At 46.6% G+C, this 17,564-nt stretch overlaps 1 protein-coding gene across 1 annotated transcript in view; it reads left to right on the forward strand.

Annotated features, from left to right (window-relative positions):
* Nucleotides 1-17,564, forward strand: part of XYLT1 (xylosyltransferase 1) — a 302,100-nt gene that overhangs the window by 215,249 nt on the left and 69,287 nt on the right. The window contains exons 4-5 of the mRNA XM_045819421.1: nucleotides 6,219-6,391; nucleotides 7,333-7,535. Coding sequence (XP_045675377.1) covers nucleotides 6,219-6,391; nucleotides 7,333-7,535 — 376 coding nt within the window. The remainder of the gene's footprint in view (nucleotides 1-6,218; nucleotides 6,392-7,332; nucleotides 7,536-17,564) is intronic.

Below are 17,564 nucleotides of genomic sequence, written 5' to 3' on the forward strand. Positions count from 1 at the left end.
TATGGTTATGTTTAATTATAAAAGTAATCCATTTCACAAAATGCAGATGATGCAGAAAAGTACAAAGAAGAAATGAAACTGTCGTGCCACTATATGAATTTCTGTTAATATTTGGGAGCATGTCTTTTAGATTGTTAGGGACTACACTTTAGGACTTTTCTTTTGCTTGCTATACTACAACAAGTTCTGTGTCAATAAGTATTCATAAGACCTTTGAGGTGATTCCTGTTTGGGACCATTATAAACACTGTTGAGATCAAGGCCCCAGGACCTTTGCACTTGCTATGCCAGGTGCCCAGAATCCTCCTCCATCCCTAATAATTAATTACATGGCTCACTCCCTCGTTTCACTTAGAGCTTGCTCAAGTTTCTCCACTTCGTGTCAGCCTTCACTGGCCGCTGTTGCCAAATAAACCCCATCCCTTAACATGCTAAGTTTCTTTTTCTCCATAGCCTATATCACTACCTGAGACTGTATTCTCTGTGTGCTTACTTTTTTATTGGCTTTCTACCCCACTAGACTAAGCAGCATTCGGGAAAGTACTCTGTTGTATCTGCTGATATAACATAGGAAACACAGAGTGAATGAATAAATGAACCAAAGAACATCTTATACATAGAGACTTTGGGATTTGCCTTCTCCTTCCCTTAGCATGATTCTTAGGAGCGGAGTTTCTGGGTAAAGGGAAATGCATACTTAAAATTATAGTACTTGTTGCCATATTGCCTCTAACAAAGTTGTGCCAGCTGCTGCTCCCTCCAGCAGGATGAGAGAGTCCGTTTCCCGCCATGCTGGAATTTTGCCACAACCCATTGATGATCCCACTCCTAGTGTAGGAGGCTGCATGCTTTTTAGGACCACAGTCCCGGAAATGGTGGCCAGCGTGTGGAGGAGGCCCATGCCAAGGGCCTCTCTGCCCTCGACTGTGGTGCAGTTTATTGTCATCTCCAGCTCCCCTGTGTCAGAGCAGCTTGCCGGAAAGGTCATTACAGGAGCTAGGGACATGGAGCAAAAATAGCAAGCTGCTTATTGGCCACTGGTGAAGGGAACCATGTGAACCTCAGCCCCTTGAATGACAACGCCCTACCCACACCCTGTTGCAAGGTGGGGCAGAAAACTCATTCACTCATTCTTTTGTTTATTTCAATAAACCTTGTGGAGGTCCTACTATGTGCCAGTATGGGGAGTGGTTGCACCTGGGATTCTAGAGCCATCCTGTGAGTGTCCCACCACTTTTGGTGGGTCCCTGAGTGAGTTGCTTCACTGTTCTGAGCTCTGACTTCTTCCTTCATTCCTAGGCTCTTGAGAGGGCAGGAGCTGACCTGGGGCAGGGGAGGGGCAGGTGTGTGAAGGACAGATGTAGACGGGGCAAGACAAGCATTTTTTTTTAATTCTGAGATTCTGGTGCTCATGTGCCTTTGCTTTTAAGGATAGCTGCAATGTTTTGATTTTGAATGGATCCAGCTTGTCCAATGTGGCTACCTTCCTGCCCTCTGTCTCTTCCTGTCTCTCTGTGTCTAATTATATGTGTTTGTTTCTATTTATATCTCTGTGTGTCTCTGTCTCTCTCAGTGTTTCTGTTTAGGTATCTCCATATGTTTCTCTCTTCATATATGGGAGTAAGGGGCAGAGGGGTGTCTTTCTGTCTGAAGGTCTCTCTGTTTTGGGGTCAGTGTATGTGTGACCTTTCTGTGTTCCTGTTTATTTTCCATGTGTTCATCTGTCCGTTTATCTATCTACCCATCCATTTACCTATCATCTATGTTTTTCTCTCTATTTGTCTTTTCGTTTCTGTCTCTCCTTTTCTCTCTCTGTCTCTGTCTCTCTTCATATCTCTGTCTGTCTACCTCTCATCCCTATATCCCTCTCTCCTTCTGTGTGTTTCTCCTTTCTTTGGATATTTTGGTCCTTCTCTCCTACCCCACCCCCAAAATAGCTCTCTCCCAGAAGAACTCTGGGTTTTTATTCCTGCTTCTCTTTGCTACTCTGCAGACAAACCGTGTGGTCCCTGACTGTATATTGAAGTGGAGGATGCTGGAGTGAGAGTGTTTGATTTCCCAATGCTCCCTCCCCTTCTCCAGAGGGGTGACATCCTTGTTCTAGTCTGTCCATCCGTGAATCTCCTCTTCATTCTAAAACCCTAAAGAGATGTCACAAAAGGCTTTGTTCAACATTAACGTGCCAGTTCCTTTAAAGATCAGCACAAAATCTTTATACCTATCCTCCAGTCTCCCAGTTCTTCACTTCAGCAGAGGATGGGGTGGAGATAGCAAGGCCAGCTATGGGCTCAGCCACTCACAGCTTTCACTCCCACCTCTGTCCTTGCTCACTGTGTGACTGGGGAAAGTGCTCCTCCAGCCTCTCTGTGCACCTTCCCCCCAGAACCAAATGGCAGCTGATGCCTCTGCACAGTGCTGGTGCACAGCAGGCCCTCGGGAGATATCAGCTGCTCTGAACCAGAGCAGCCACTCTTCTCCAGAATGCACGCATGCACTCATTCATTCATTCACCCATTTGACAATGATGACAAGACACACTATGGCTGGATAGAGCACGGCCTGATCCCAAAGGCCCCATGAGTCTAAATTGCTAAGAACTCCAGATCCTTGTTACCCAGAGACCTAAGGGCAGGGATGACCAGTATTATCTGAGTACAGCAGGGGCCTCTACAGAGTGGACTTCCTATGAAATACAGTGTCATGGACCATGCTTGGACCTTTGAAAATCACCCAGTGAAATTCTGGGAGAGAAAAGTGGCACAAGTAGCAGTTGCTTTTAAGTGACTTTGTTTGATAAGTAGTCTCCAAGGGTGGCAAGGAGAGCTCCCACCCAGCCAGCACACACTGCCTTTGACTGAGGCCGTGGAAAGAGAATAGAAGCTTTTCTCACACATTGTTTTTTTTACTTTAGATTTTCACATTCCTTAATCCATTCACAATACATTGGTGAAACCACACTCATGTGCTACATGTCTTAGTCCAGACTGCCCAGGGCTCTCAAGTGAGGGGTCTTAAGGATACTTTGTGGTTGGTTGGTTGGTTGTCTGGTTGGTTGGATAGAGGGAAGGAGGAAGGGAGGGTGGTAGGGAGGGAGGGATAGAGTGTTGTGTGAGTATTTAAAGGAATATGTTCCCTCCAGGCAGATGTCCCCCTTGTATGGTCATCAGGAAAGCCCAGAGTATGGTGATTGGTTTTGGGAGAAGATTAGAGGGTGCTGTAGACAGTCTTCTGGTTGCTGCCCAGTCTGTCTTCAACCAGAGCCAAGAGGATAATTATCCCCAGGGTCACAGCTGCTGATTGAACAGCCAAGGAGCCAAAGACAATTAGGACTCATCAGGAGAGCTTGAAGAAATGGACTCAGAAGCTTGGGGCTAAACTCTCTGAGGTCTCCTCTGTCCCTGCAGACAGACTGTTCACTTCTTCCCAACCCCCAAGAGCAACCTGAACACATTTCTATCATAAAACAAATCAGCATTTTTTCCTGTTTTCCACAGTGGGCTGAGAGTTCTTCAAAGGCAAGGATTTTTTTCTCCCAAATTTTATTTTTCTAGTACCTAACTCAGAACATAGCATGTGGTATAGACTAAGCTAATATTGTATAGATCAATGAGTTGATAGTTAAATGATTGAAGAATGGATTTACAGATGATTTGCTTTGAGGATGATGGGTGAGTGGATGGATGGATGGATGGATGGTTGGTTTTTTTGGATGAGAAGCTGTTGAATAATTTGCTAGATGGGTAGTTAAATGATTTGCTGGATGAGTGGTTGAAATTGTATGGATGGATACATGACTGGATGGATGGCTGGGTGGGTGGATAGATGGATAGACAGATGCATGGATGGATGGATGGATACGATGGATGGATGGATGGATGGATGGATGAAAAGATGTGTCTTTATTGACAGTTAGAGTCAGCTTCCCACTTGATGCAAGAATCCTCCCTGCAATGCCTCTAATAGCACTTAAATGCATGCTTATTTATCTGCAGTAACTCACAATGTATTTCATTAACTAACAAGCAGAATTGTAAACTTTTCCAAATTCTGGGTGTGCTAATATGGTGTATATTAGTGGGTAAGGGCATCAGCTTTGGAAACAGACCTGGGTTTGAATCTCAGCTGAACTAATTAAAGTGGTGTGACCTCAAACAAATAAATCCCTTGGCCTCTCTAAGCTGTGGTTTCCTCCTTTGTAAAATGGGAATAATATCATTATGTTGCAGGGTGGTTATGAGGATTACATGAAATAATGAATGGCGAGGCTGATCAGTGCTCAGTAAACTCTATTGCTATTACTATGGTACTGAACCAAAACGGACCCTCCTGTAACTTTTTCTGAACCAAGAACCACATGTGTGCTAGCTATTATTATAATGTTGTATGTTTAATGACAAACAAGACTAAATAGTCCTTCATCTCTTGGAGTTTATGTTCTAGTGAGATATTTAAACAATAGACAAGTAAATGAATAAACAATTTCAGAGAGTGTTAAATACTCTACAGAAAATTGAAAAAGGGTGAGGTGAAAGAGTGATGTGGCTGGTGGGAGGTGGCCTTCTCTTGAGCTGTGGACTAATGACAAGGAGACGCAGTCATGCAGAGATCTAAGGAAGGGGTGTTCCAGGTAGCAAGAATAGCCAGTGGAAAGGTCTTGAGGCAGACACAAGCTTGCTCAAGGTAAAGAAAGAAGAAGGCCAGGGGAATGAGGTAAGTAGTAAGGCTAATCAGGGCAGAGGTCTGCAGGAGGCAGGTCACGTAGGCTGCGGAGGCTGGGCCATTAACGATCTGGTCATTAGCCACGTCAGCCTCATCCCATCCATTGAAGGCGGAAGGTGCGTTGTTCCTTTGGCAGCCCTTCAGCTTTCCAGTGACAGCTGACAGGCTCCCAATCTCCTGACCTCCAGGCTAAACAGCCCCCGTTCTCGGCCTCCCCAGTTAACATCGTGGGACACATGCAGCTAATACCCTGATAATGCTCTGGGCCCATACACCTAGAAACCCATAAGAAGTCAGGCTAGACTCAGAGGAAATCAGGCTGAAGGAAGCCAGGAGATCTCTAGTTGGAATTGTAATGAACTAAACCAATAAGCTGTGTTTCTCTGTGAAACCTTGCCCCTGGTGCATTTGCAAGGAAAAGGAGGAGAAAATTCCAGGATAAAAGACATTTGAAACCATTTATCCAGGTGGATCTTGTGTAAGATGCAGGCTTTCAAAGAACTAGGATGTGACTGATGGTGGCTGATCCCCAGCCAGGCTGACCTGCGAGCCCGAGTGGGGCCATCAGGATGTAGACCCCCTCCGTCACTCGGCAGTGCTTTCTCTGTGCTGGACGCCCTCTTGGGCAGCCCCTCTCCAGGTGTGGACAGAGGGTCTCTTGGAATCACCCAGTTTCATGTGTACCAGAAAAGAACATCTCTTCTACGGTTGCTTCAACAAAAGTCTAGAATTCTGTCTTCTTGGCTAATTAGCTTCATTGGGTCACATGTTCACCTCTGAGTTACACAAACTATGTTCAGGGAGATGCAGTGTTCTAACTGCCAAAGCCAAAGCCCTGTGAACGCCCTTGAAATTCATGATGGAGGGGGGTCCTCCCCATCTGTGTTGACTGAGAATGGAGGAGGGGAATGATGCCTCACAGAATATTGGATGGCATATTTTTTTTGTTATGTACGATGAGTAAGTTTTAAATGTCTTCTGTACAACTTTGTACTCACAATCAACAATACTGTTCTGTACTCTTAAAATTTTAAGAGGGTAGCTCTTACGTTATCTTTTCTCACCACAATTGTTTAAAAAATGGATGCTGTTAGGAGGAAACAGAAGAATGGATCCTAGACAGGCAAAAGCAGCGCAGGCATCTTACACTTTCCAATTAAGGATTAACTGCGCTTTACTCTGTAGTTCAGAGATACATCTCTTACACCTCTCATCTCCTTTTGTTCAGTAGTTTAATGTGTGTACCTATGTGCTTCCACCAGCTTTTTAAAGCTCCTTGAGGTTGGAAACTATGACTTAAGCACCTGAAGGTCCCCGACTCCTGCTGCAGAGGGCAGTGTAAGGGTCCAGGACATGCCTGGTTAGGTTGAATCAGGTTTCCGGGCCCAGTAAGACTGTTGTGCCCCTTCAGTAGTCCCCAAGATGAAGCATCAGGGAACCTGTCCCCAGAGGAACTGCTGATCCTCACCCACCTCTGTGATCTTTCGGGTTTTCCCCAGGCAAGGCCAACAAGAATGTCCAATGGGACGAGGATTCTGTGGAGTACATGCTGGCCAACCCAGTCCGAATTGCTTTTGTCCTGGTGGTCCACGGCCGTGCCTCTCGGCAGCTGCAGCGCATGTTCAAGGCCATCTACCACAAAGACCACTTCTACTACATCCACGTGGACAAGGTGAGACTCCTTTCCAGTTGCCCCCTGCTGGCCTTTCTCTGTGTGTCTGTCTGCCCCACTTCAAGCCACCCTCCCTTTCAGGGAAGGCTAGTAGGCTGAACAGCTGCCTCTCCCAGGAGTGTTTGGAGTGCTGTGAGCATGTGTAGGTTTTGGTTTCAAAGTTCCCAGCTGTGACGTTAGACTTTCTCCATAGATATTCATTTTCTTACCTCTTTTCCTTCTGTCCCACTGGCCGGTGCACTGTCTGCCACTTCCTGAGGATAGCTACCCCCAGAGTGGGCACACTTTTTCTATGAAGGACCAGATAGTAAATATTTACGACTGAAGGCCATACCCTCTGTCATAGCTACTCAGCTATGCCATTGTCATGTGAAAGCAGCCATAAACAATGCATAAATGAAAGTGTGTGGCTATGTCTCAGAAAAACTTCATTTACAAAAACCTGCAGCAGGCTTCTTGCTGGCCCCTGAGCTCTCTTGTCCCAGAGGTTTCTGGTAGTCTGCTGACATGACGTGAGTAGCCTTACTCAAAAGGTGAAGGGATGCTTAATCTGAAGGTCTGCTTCTAGCAGGCCTGTCAGAGGGTAACGGAGACATTCCACCCCTTAGAATACACCTCAGGTTTGATAGTCGTGTTTCAAAGCTTTCTATCCTCAGACCACATGCATCAGCCTTATATAAAATGCAGAGTCTCAGGCTCCTCTTGAACCAGTATGTGAGAGGCAGGGCCAGGAAATCTGCATTTTAAATCACTAAAGCAAAATTTTAAAAATAATAAAGGTTCCAGTCTCGATGCAGAAAGATGCCCCAGGCCTAAGCCAGTTCCTTGGCAAAGTTTAGAAACCCTGTCAGCTAGAAGGGAAGGGACAGAGAGGGGACAGAGGGCATGTCTGGCTGTTTTCTGGGCTGCTGAATGTCATTCCTTTCTCTCCTGGGAAAAAGCGCTCCAATTACCTGCATCGCCAAGTGCTCCAGTTCGCCAGCCAGTACGACAATATCCGTGTCACCCCCTGGCGGATGGCCACCATCTGGGGAGGAGCCAGCCTCCTGTCCACATACCTACAGAGCATGCGGGACCTCCTGGAGATGACTGACTGGCCCTGGGACTTCTTCATCAACCTCAGTGCAGCCGATTACCCCATCAGGTAAGGTGGCCTGCAGCCCCAGCTACCCGTGCTGAGGTCCTGCTCCCTCTGGCCTTTCCTCGTCTTGGCAGGGAAACAAGAGGCAGAGGCAGTTTGCCTCCTGTCCAGAGAAGCATTTCTTATCCATGACAGATATCTCTATCTTCATAGATCTCTCAGCACAGGATCCATGTTGGACCCAAGAATCATGTGTGCATACATTCATTCATTCATTCATTCATTCAACAGGTATTTTTTGAGTACACAGTTTTTCCTGCTCTGTTTAAGGAAACACTAAAGGGTCCATCACCCCTCCCCACACAGAGCTTCCATCCAAGTCAGAGAGACAAATAAAAAATAAGTCAAATGGCACATGGGAAAAACAAAGCAGGGAGAGAATAGAGGGGAGAGTTGTCATTTAACCAACATGACCAGGACTGCCCTTCCCGAGAAGGATGGCAGAGGAAGGAGGAGTGAGTCACTCAGCAGGGAAAGTGGTCCAGGAAGAGGGACAGCAGGTACTGAGCCCTGAGATGGGAACACACCTGGTGTGCTGAAGGAACAACAGGCCCCATGTGGCTGGAACAGAGTAAGTGAGGCATAGGGTAGTAAGAGACAGAAGACCAGAGAAAAAAATTGGGGCAAGATCATAGAGATTCTAGAATTTGGCTTTTACTCAAGTAAGATGGGAACCACCAGCATGTTTTGAGCAGAGGAGGACAAGGTGTGACTTCAGAGTAGAAGAAGGGAGGTTGGTTTTGACATTTGAGGACCAGGGATGTTTGGGCTTTTTCTTTTCCCTCCCTCCCTCCCTCCCTCCCTCCCTCCCTCCCTTCCTTCCTTCCTTCCTTCCTTCCTTCCTTCCTTCCTTCCTTCCTTCCTTCCTTCCTTCTCCCTCCTATCAAATTAAAAATGGATTGATTGCCTGCATTTTTAAATTGGGAGATTTCTCATGAAAGTACAGATTTTGAGCCTCTCTCAAAGTTCTGTCCACTCTGGGCCTGCAGCATGGCCACAATTTTGTGGAGCTGACAGAGCAGCCAGCAGCCCTGAGACTTTCCTTGGGGCCAGCAGCCAGAGCCCAAAATCTCTCTTTGGGGCCAGAGCCCAAAGTCTCTCTGCATAGACATTGATCTGCTCTGTAAAACAGACCATAAGCAAAGAAAACCCTTCCAGAGACAAAGGCAAGAAAAAGAACTATATGTCCTATCAAGATGGCAGTTCTCCTGGCTGGCATAGCTCAGTGGATTGAGTGTGGGCTGCAAACCAAAGCATCTCAGGTTTGATTCCCAGTCAGGGCACATGCCTGGGTTGCAGGCCACAGCCCCCAGCAACCGCACACTGATGTTTCTCTCTCTCTCTCTTTCTCCCTCCCTTCCCTCTCTAAAAATAAATAAATAAAATCTTAAAAAAAAAGATGGCAGTTCTTTGCTCAACTGTGGCTTCCATCCTGATTTACTGAGAAAGCTGAAAAACAAAAGTGAGTGGATGGGGAGAGGGGACAAAGTGTGTGAAGGAGAGGGCCTTCCTTCCTCTGATGCCATGAGGGCACTGGGGACAGCATTCCCAGAAAGGCTAACTGACAGAATCTGAAAACACAAACACACTGCCCTGGCCGGTGTGGCTCAGTTCCTTGGAGCATTTTCCTGTGCACTGAAAGGTCACTGGTTCAAGTCCCAGATAGGGCACATACCTATGTTGCATGTGTTCAGTCTCTGGTTGGGTCACACACAGGAGGCAACCAGTTGATCAATGTTTCTCTCTCTCTCTCTTCCCCCCTTCCCCTTCCTCCCTCTCGTCCTCTCTCTCTGAAATCAATGGATGTAGCCTTGGGTAAGGATTACACACACACACACACACACACACACACACACACACACACACACACACACACACACACACAGTTATATCAGGGTAATTTTCAAACATGCACAAGAGTCCTAAGACTAATATGCATCACCCAGTTTCAGCTATATCAGTTCATAGCCTGGTTGCATTTGCGCTCTTGCCCTCTTCCCCCACTCCAGCAAAGCATTTCCACAACATCATAAAACTGTATCTGTAAATATTTCAGTATATATCTCTCTTTGAACATAACATCAATATGATGATCACATCTAAAATATTAACAGTCATTCCTAATGTCATGAAATATTGAGGCCACATATTCTCAGGAGTTTGGCTTTGGAGTCAGGATCCAAATAAGATACAGGCATGGAGGGAAGACCTCTATTTAAAGCTAGAAATGGCTTGTCTCCTTCACAGTGTGGTTTGTGGTGTACTCCTTCAGTCCTGGGCTTGGTGGCATCCCATCATCTGCCAGGAGACCCTGGACTCTGGAGGATATCTGGGGAAGGCTCAATCTTTGCTCAGTGGAGGCAGAGTATACATGGCACTCTGAACCTGATAAAATGATGGGTTGCGGGGGCAGGGGGGGTGGTGGTACAATAGTACCTATTTTTTTTTTGTTTATAGGCTAACATGGATAAAAAAAGGGTGATTTTGAAACATCACTGGCAGATTTTTATTTAATTAATTATTCATTCAAACATTCATTCCACAAAGATTTATTAAGCAGCTACTGTGCTAGGCACTATTTCAGCATTTAGAGAACAAAAGCCACACAGCCCCTTCCTGGTGGTACCCTAGTTGGGAAGATGGAACTGGTAATTGGGTAAGAGAGGTGCCATGCAAGGTGTGCAAGGGCTATAAAGAAAGGAATATGGTCTGAGTGCAAGAGGGGCATAATCAGAGGTCAAAGGGCCTCTGAATATGCAATTTTGCATTGAGACCTGAGGATAAGAAGGGACTAGCAAGCAAATAAGAAAGAGATTATTCTAGACTAGGATTTCTATTGACATAATAGGCTGGATCATTCTGTGCCATGGGGCTGGCCTGAGCACTGTAGGATGTTCAGCAGCATCCCTGGCCTCTCTACCTACCAGATCCCAGTAGTGCTCCCCACCCTCAGTCACTGTGACAACCACAAATATCTCTAGTTGTTGTTTTCCCTAAGGGCAAAATCACCTCCCGCTGAAAATTCTCCAGTTCCTGAGAGAAAGAACAGCCTGGACAAGACTTGGGTCAGAGATGAAATAGTTGCATTTGTGAAATTTAAACGTGAATAGAGTACAAAAAAAGAATGAGGAGAGGTGAATTTAGAGAGTGACAGGGCAAGGGTGAGTTAGAACATTCTCCCTCCATCTTCCAAGGAAGGACTGAGTTCAGAAATATCCTAAAATGCTGAGTGTAGCAGTTAATGTGGAAGGTACTTCCTACCACCCTCAAAGCAAACCTATTTTATTGAAGGGCTGAGGCCCAAGATCATATAAAGAGTACATGGTAGTGTGAGGATTAGAACCAGTTCTGTCTGGTTCTAAGGTTGGTATTCTTTCTGCTTGAAGTTGACCCCTTGGGGGAGTCAGCTGGTCAAGAGTAGTGGGATGGCCCCAGGGTGACTAGAGAGCACAGACACTCCTCAAACTCCTGGCTGGGCAGAGTAGTGATTGCATCACCTGGCAGCAGGAAATCTCATGAGAGTCACCTATTGTCCCTGAGTCTGACTAGCTAGGATCAAGATTCCCACACTCTTTCCTCCAGGCCTCCAGTGGGGGTCCAGGAGGTTATTTCAGCCTAGATCGGGTGGCAGAGGTCCACCAGGGAGCTGGGCCCAGGCCTATGGCCCTTACAGGAGACTCATGTCAGGTCTTGAGGCTCCCCCCTAGGGGCCCTGGGTTGATTTGCAAGTTGAAGCTGTAACTGGGGCCACTTAACCAAGTCCACTCTGCAGGAATATCAGAATTTCTAGCATTTCCTCATCCAAGAGGAGGAGGGCTCCAACTTTCAGCAGATGGCTAAAGTTTGAGTCCGAGTTCTGCCACTTTACTAGCAGAACTAGAACCATCATCAAGTAAACCCAATCTTTGTGAAATCGGGTTGTAATAATTCAACCTGGCAGCACTTAGAAATTCTCGGTAAAGGTCGCCAGTTAATTCCCTTGTGTGTATGGCTGAGCCTCATATCTCCGAGGGACCCAGAATTCCTTTCCCAGACCATGTGCCCCGCCTATTTGGGTGTTCAGAGAAGAGAGTCGTCCAATTTCTAGTCTTTTCAGCTTTATCCTCCAGGTCTCCGCATCTCTATCAGTCTGCCTTTCTCTGCTCCCATTTCCATGCCCACCCCCAGGTTCTTCTGCCCACTGTGCCTTGCCAGCCTGCTGGCCAGAGGCACTTCATGCATCAAGCACTGCTGGTTCCTCTTGCTGTTGTTTTCGTGAAGTCGCCCCACACAAAAACATATGAATTTTGCAGATGAATGGTTTTATCCTGGGCAACTCTGATAGGCTTTCACTTCCCATCTGCCACTCCATCTGTAGCTTCCAAAACCACGACTTCTTCCATCCCAGGAATAGTGAGCAAACTTAGGAGCATTGTGCAAAGGGTGGGAGTGCCCAAGAAGAAGCTTGTGAGACGCTCTGAGAACTTGGGGGATAGCCAAGGGCAGAGCCCACCCAGCGCCCAGCGTGGCTATTCTGAGCTGTTTGTGATTTGATATCACCTCCCTTTGTCCTCTGCCCAGCTCTGCCTGGGGGACCAGACTCTTCCCCTTTTAGGCAGTAAAAACTCGCTGGTCTATACTGGCCACTAGCCTTGTGTGGACCCCAGACACAGCCTGGTTGCAGTTCTGTGCCACTGCCGACTATCCGTGTGACTTGGCACTTGCTGCTTTAGATCTCTGTGTCTTTGTTTGTCTACCTGAAAAATGGACACAATCCTAGTACCTATTTCGTAGGTCTGTTAAGAGGATTAAAGGAAATGTTGCATGCCAAGAGCTTAACACGGTGCCTGACACATAGAAAGTGCTCAGTAAATACAGGCTGCTATTAGTGTAGCGATGAGATAGCATGGGCACCACATGCTGGGCTTAATCATCAACTGAATTGCTTTCCTATTTCCCATTACTCGTGAGAAGACTAGTAAAATATTTCTTGAACTCACATCTCAAAATTGGAAAATGCAAAGTTAGACTGTAAAGGCTGATGTTTCAAGGAAAAATCAGACAAAACCAACTCATGTGAACGTGCAGATCATTGCTGTGTTTGTTTCAAGAGTCCAAGTCTTCCCACTCGGGTGTCGACCTGAGTGCCAGGCCCACGCAGGCGCTGCTTGGTGCTGGTGATGTATCCAATGCATGGATAAAAATGGGTGTTTTCAAACACTGAGACCCTGGGAGGTTTTGAATCATCAAAGGACATGCTGGTTTTATTCAATATATTCTACTTAGGAAGGCAGGAAATTGCACTAGCATATGTTAGTTAGATGGGCCACAGGGAGAGATGAAACCAAAAGTGGTCTACCAGTGGTATCAGGCCCCCCACACTGTCTGTCCTTCACCAGGCCCTGTGTCGTGGGGCAAAGTGGGGAGGGCTCTGTGTCCTCATCCTCTCCAGGGCTCCCCTGTTGTCTGTGGTGTGCATTGTGTGTGCATGCACATGTGTGTGAATATGTCAAAGGAAATGGTATTGACATTTTTCAGCTAAACCCAGTGTCTACTTAATTCTCCCTCTTGGGGATTCATGGCAACAAGGTCTAACCCAGCTGGGCCTACCATGTGGGCCTTTACGTTACACTCGACTGTAGACCTAAACTGCTGTCCTAAGGTACCACCAGGGACCCAGGCCAGGTGCACACGAGCCATTCTGTGGTGCCTCAGCAGGAAACACCTGCTCATAATGACAGGTGTCAGGGCTCCTCTGCAATACTCACAGTCTGTGTCTGCAGGGGACTGATCAAGCGAGGCTCACATCCAGATCCAGCAATCTTTGCTGTGTATCTACTGTGTATCAGACCTGCCACGGGGGCCTTTAACACATATATTCTCTCAAATTTCATTTCCCAAAACAAAACTTCTACTGTGGAAGAAAGATTAAAGAGGTTAGTATTGGAACAGAACTTCTAGAAAACTTTGCAAGAAAGTCAGACCCTTGGTAATATTTAGCACAGATGCTAGTCACCCTGGGATTTGAAATTAGATTAAAGAGTCTGGATGCTCAGACATCAGTTTCTCCCTTACTCTGCACCCCTTTAGTTGGCTCAGTGATTCTTGAGTGGGTCAAGGAAGTCCTTTGTTCATAGCAAACTATAGCAAATGCATTCACAGCATTTGGTAATCCCTGGCATTTTTCTAAGTACTTTACATGGTCCTGACATAAACTCCGTGAAGTGCACTTTCAGTGTCCCTATTTTTCAGATGAGAAACTAAGGCACAAAGATGTTAAGAAACTTGATGACAGGATGTAGCCAGTGACAGAACCAGGATCTTTTTTTTAAAATTGAGGTAAAATTCACTTAATGTAAAAGTAATCCCACGGCCTTCAGTACACACACAGGGGTGTGCAGCCTTCACTGCCATCTGGCTCCAGACCACTTTCACCACCCCAGCTGGAAACCCAGTACCTATTGAGCAGTCATTTGCCATTCACCTTCCCACCAGCCCCTGTTAGCCACTAATCTGTCTCTTTGCATTTGCCTATTTTCAACATTTCATATGAATGGAATCACACAATATGTGACATTTTGTGATAGGCTTCTTTCACTTGGCATGATGTTTTCATGGTTTATTCATGTTGTAGCATGTATCAGTACTTCATGTTCTTCATGGCTGAGTACTATTCCACTGTGTAGATATACCACAATTTGTTTAGCATGAGCTGAAAGAACTGGGGTTCTTAAGAGCTCCCCATAAACCCTGGCTCTTGGCTAGCTGGATTGTGCCTTATGTCTTGAATCAAGGACCTCATCTGGTTCAGAAGATATAACTGCATCCCATGTGATTCTGCACAACACTGGTGCTTGGGAACTCTCACTGACTGAGCTCCTGTGATGCCAGGGCCAGGGTTGGGGCGCTGATCTGACACACCCAGAAGAGGCCTGATGATGTTTCCTATTCAGCCTCATCCTCCTCTACCTAGTTCTCGCCATTATTCCAGTTGCCTAAGGCAGTTGGGGTTGAAGGTGGAAAGATGGAAGATAAGGTTGAGGCATAAGCATCCCTTTTCCCCTTCTTTCTTTCACCATCCAAGAACCTTGGGGTGTCTTAGGAAGTAAAGAGCTCAGGCTACCCAGTGGGGCCAGCTAAAGATAGTCCTCTACTACCACAGATGAGTCCAGGAGATCCGGCTCCTTCTAACTTCATTTATTCACTCAACATATATTTATTGAGAACCTACTATGTGCCAAACACTGTTTTAGGCATTGGGTATTCAACAGTGAGGGAAAGCACAGCCAGTCCTTGCCCTTCCCACACTGGTCAAAGTACAGACTCAGGCCAGACAGCTGGGTTCTTCTGTGTACTAGCTGTATAAACTCCGACTTGAGAAAAATCACTTAATGTCTTGGTGCCTCAGTTTCCTTATCTGTAAAATGGGGATAATAGCACCACCCACGTGGTTGCTTAGAAGGTTAAGTGAGTTAATGCGTGTAAAGTGCATAGCACTCAGTAAACACTGCCTGTGGGACAGCCATTGTTATTCATGGGAGGGGCACTGACATTAATCAGAATAGTCACTGGAGTGAACAGGCTGCAAAGTGAGGCAAGTGGTCTAAAGGAAAGGAAGGAGGGATCTCAGAGCACTTTGCAAGTGAAGCTCACTTGGACTGTGTGACCTGTGTGCAAGATGGCTAGGAGTTCATCAGCGGGTGTGAGGGTCCCAGGAAAGTATCCCAGGAAAGGGGATGGCATGAGCAGGGGCCCCTGATAGGTCAGTCCTTGGCATGTATGAGGAGCTGAGAAAAGGCTAAAGTGGCTGAAACTCAAAGTGCAAGGGATCGCCTGACTACCAGTGATGTAGGTTGAGGCCAGTCCCTTTGAGGACTTTAGATTATCTGTTGGGTGGTTGAATCCATTCCCCATGAGCAATGTGGTTTTAACGAGGAATAATCATTTTTGCAGTATGGAGGGGTCACATTGGCTACCGTGGGAGAACAGTGGGAGGGGTCTTGAGTGGGGAGTCCAGTAAGGAAGGAGGTAGTTGCTTCTGCTGACCCCAGAACTACATCCAGAGAGTGCTCACTCCTCTTCAAACCTCCTGGCAGAGGCAGGTGACCTGGAAGCCACCACAAGCTTCCTGAGTCCAAGCAGATGTGTAGCCTTTTAGTCAGGTAGAGCCAGGCTGCCGCCTTCTGTCTGGAACCAGGACCCCACACCCGCATGAAACAGCCTCACTCAGGAGGCTCACAGAGCAGGGCTGGTTCGGAGAACCCAGAGAACCAAGGAGCAAGACTTTAGGGAACAGGTCTGGAGGGTGCTGAGTGAGGAAGCAGGAGGGAACAGTCTGGGGGTTAGGGGAGCATGTGGTTCAGACCCTTTGTTCTTTTGTTTTTAATTGTGAAAAATATACATAATCTAAAATTTACCATTTTAACTATTTTAAGTGTACAATAATGCTAAGTACATTTGCACTGCTATGTAACCAATCACCAGGACTCTTATCTTATAAAACTGAAACTCTACCCATTAAACAACTCCCCATTCCCTCCCCCCCCAGCCCCTTGCAACCAGCACTCCACTCTTTGTTTCTGGGAATTTGACTCCTCTCGGTAGCTCATGTAAGTGGGAGCATATAGGATCTGTCTTTCTGTGACTGACTTGTTTCACTTAGCATGATGTCCTCCATGTGTAGAATGCCAGAATTTCCTTTCCTGCTAAGTCTGAATAACATTCCATTGTATGCATGTACCACATTTGCTTGTCCATTTTGCCCATAAATAGTGGACAGTTGGGTCGCTCCCACCTCTTGGCGATTGTGGATAATGCTGCTGTGAACATGTGTATGCGGATACCTCCTCACGTCTCTGCTCTCATTCTTTTGGGTATATACCCAGAAGTAGAATTGCTGGATCATATGGTCATTTTTTTTTAACTTGGTGGAATCTCTATACTGTTTTCCAAAGGAGGTGCACCACTTTACATTCCCACGAACAGTACACAAGGTTCCAACTTGTGCATCCTCACCAGCACTTGTTATTTTTACGTGCTTTTGACAGTAGCCATCCCAATGGGTGTGAGATGTTTCTTGTTCTTTTTAAGGAGCATAAACTCCTGAAACAAAGGGTCCTGGAACACTTAGAAGCTTCAAATACCTGATCTCTCTCTCAGCAGAACCATTAGGTTAGCTACAGGGAAGTTTCTCATCACAGGATCACAGCTCTCCCATGGTTCCTCTAAAACTTCTTCCCAACCCGCATCAGCCCCCTTCTCATTTCCCACCCTTCACTCAATAGCACGGTCTGTTCACCTGTTCACCAGCACCTGGCCGGGTGGCCTGCCTGCCTATTCTAGTTCTAACCCTGGCACCTTTCTTATGTACATCACCCCCCGCCATAACCCTCCTCCATCTCTGCCCAAGTCAGACCCTCATCACTTCACACTGGGGCCTTCAGAGCCCTCCCAGGAGGACGTAAGCTGAGCCAGAGCCTGAAAACAGGCTAGAACTTCTCCATGGCCATTTGGAAAAGCACTGGCCCCCAACCACTTCCAGGAGCAGCCTGCAGCATGTCATCATTTACTGAAGCGAGTATGCAGTTCACTCATCGAGCACTTATTGAGCACAGCTGAGTGCCAGCTACTGGGCTAGGTACTGGGAGATGGAGCAGAGGAAGGACCTGCTCCTTCACTGAGGGAGCTTGCAGTCTATGGGGAAATGAGGTTGTATTAGTAAAATCATGTCAAGGTGCCACAGTGGAGAATGAGAAGGGGTCTCACTCTAAGGAGCATGGTCAGGGGAGATAAGGTGCCTTTAAAGAGTGATGTTTAAGCCAAGACCTGAGATGGGTCCCATTATGAAGAAAAGAAGGGTAGAGGCACTGGGAAAAGGGGAACAGCATATGCAAGGTCCCTGAGGCAGGGAAGAGCCCAGCACACTCCAGGAACTAAAGAGATAGGAGGTAAAGTGGAAGAGAATGATAGAGGTAAGGAGTGAGGGAAGATAAATTTGGAGGACACAGGGGACTTACCTGTCCTGTGACTCGTCCTTCTGTCCTGTGACTCTTC

This window comes from Phyllostomus hastatus, unplaced genomic scaffold (assembly GCF_019186645.2).
Source record: "Phyllostomus hastatus isolate PE091 unplaced genomic scaffold, TTU_PhHast_1.1 phas_scaffold_385, whole genome shotgun sequence".
Classification (NCBI taxonomy): domain Eukaryota; kingdom Metazoa; phylum Chordata; class Mammalia; order Chiroptera; family Phyllostomidae; genus Phyllostomus; species Phyllostomus hastatus.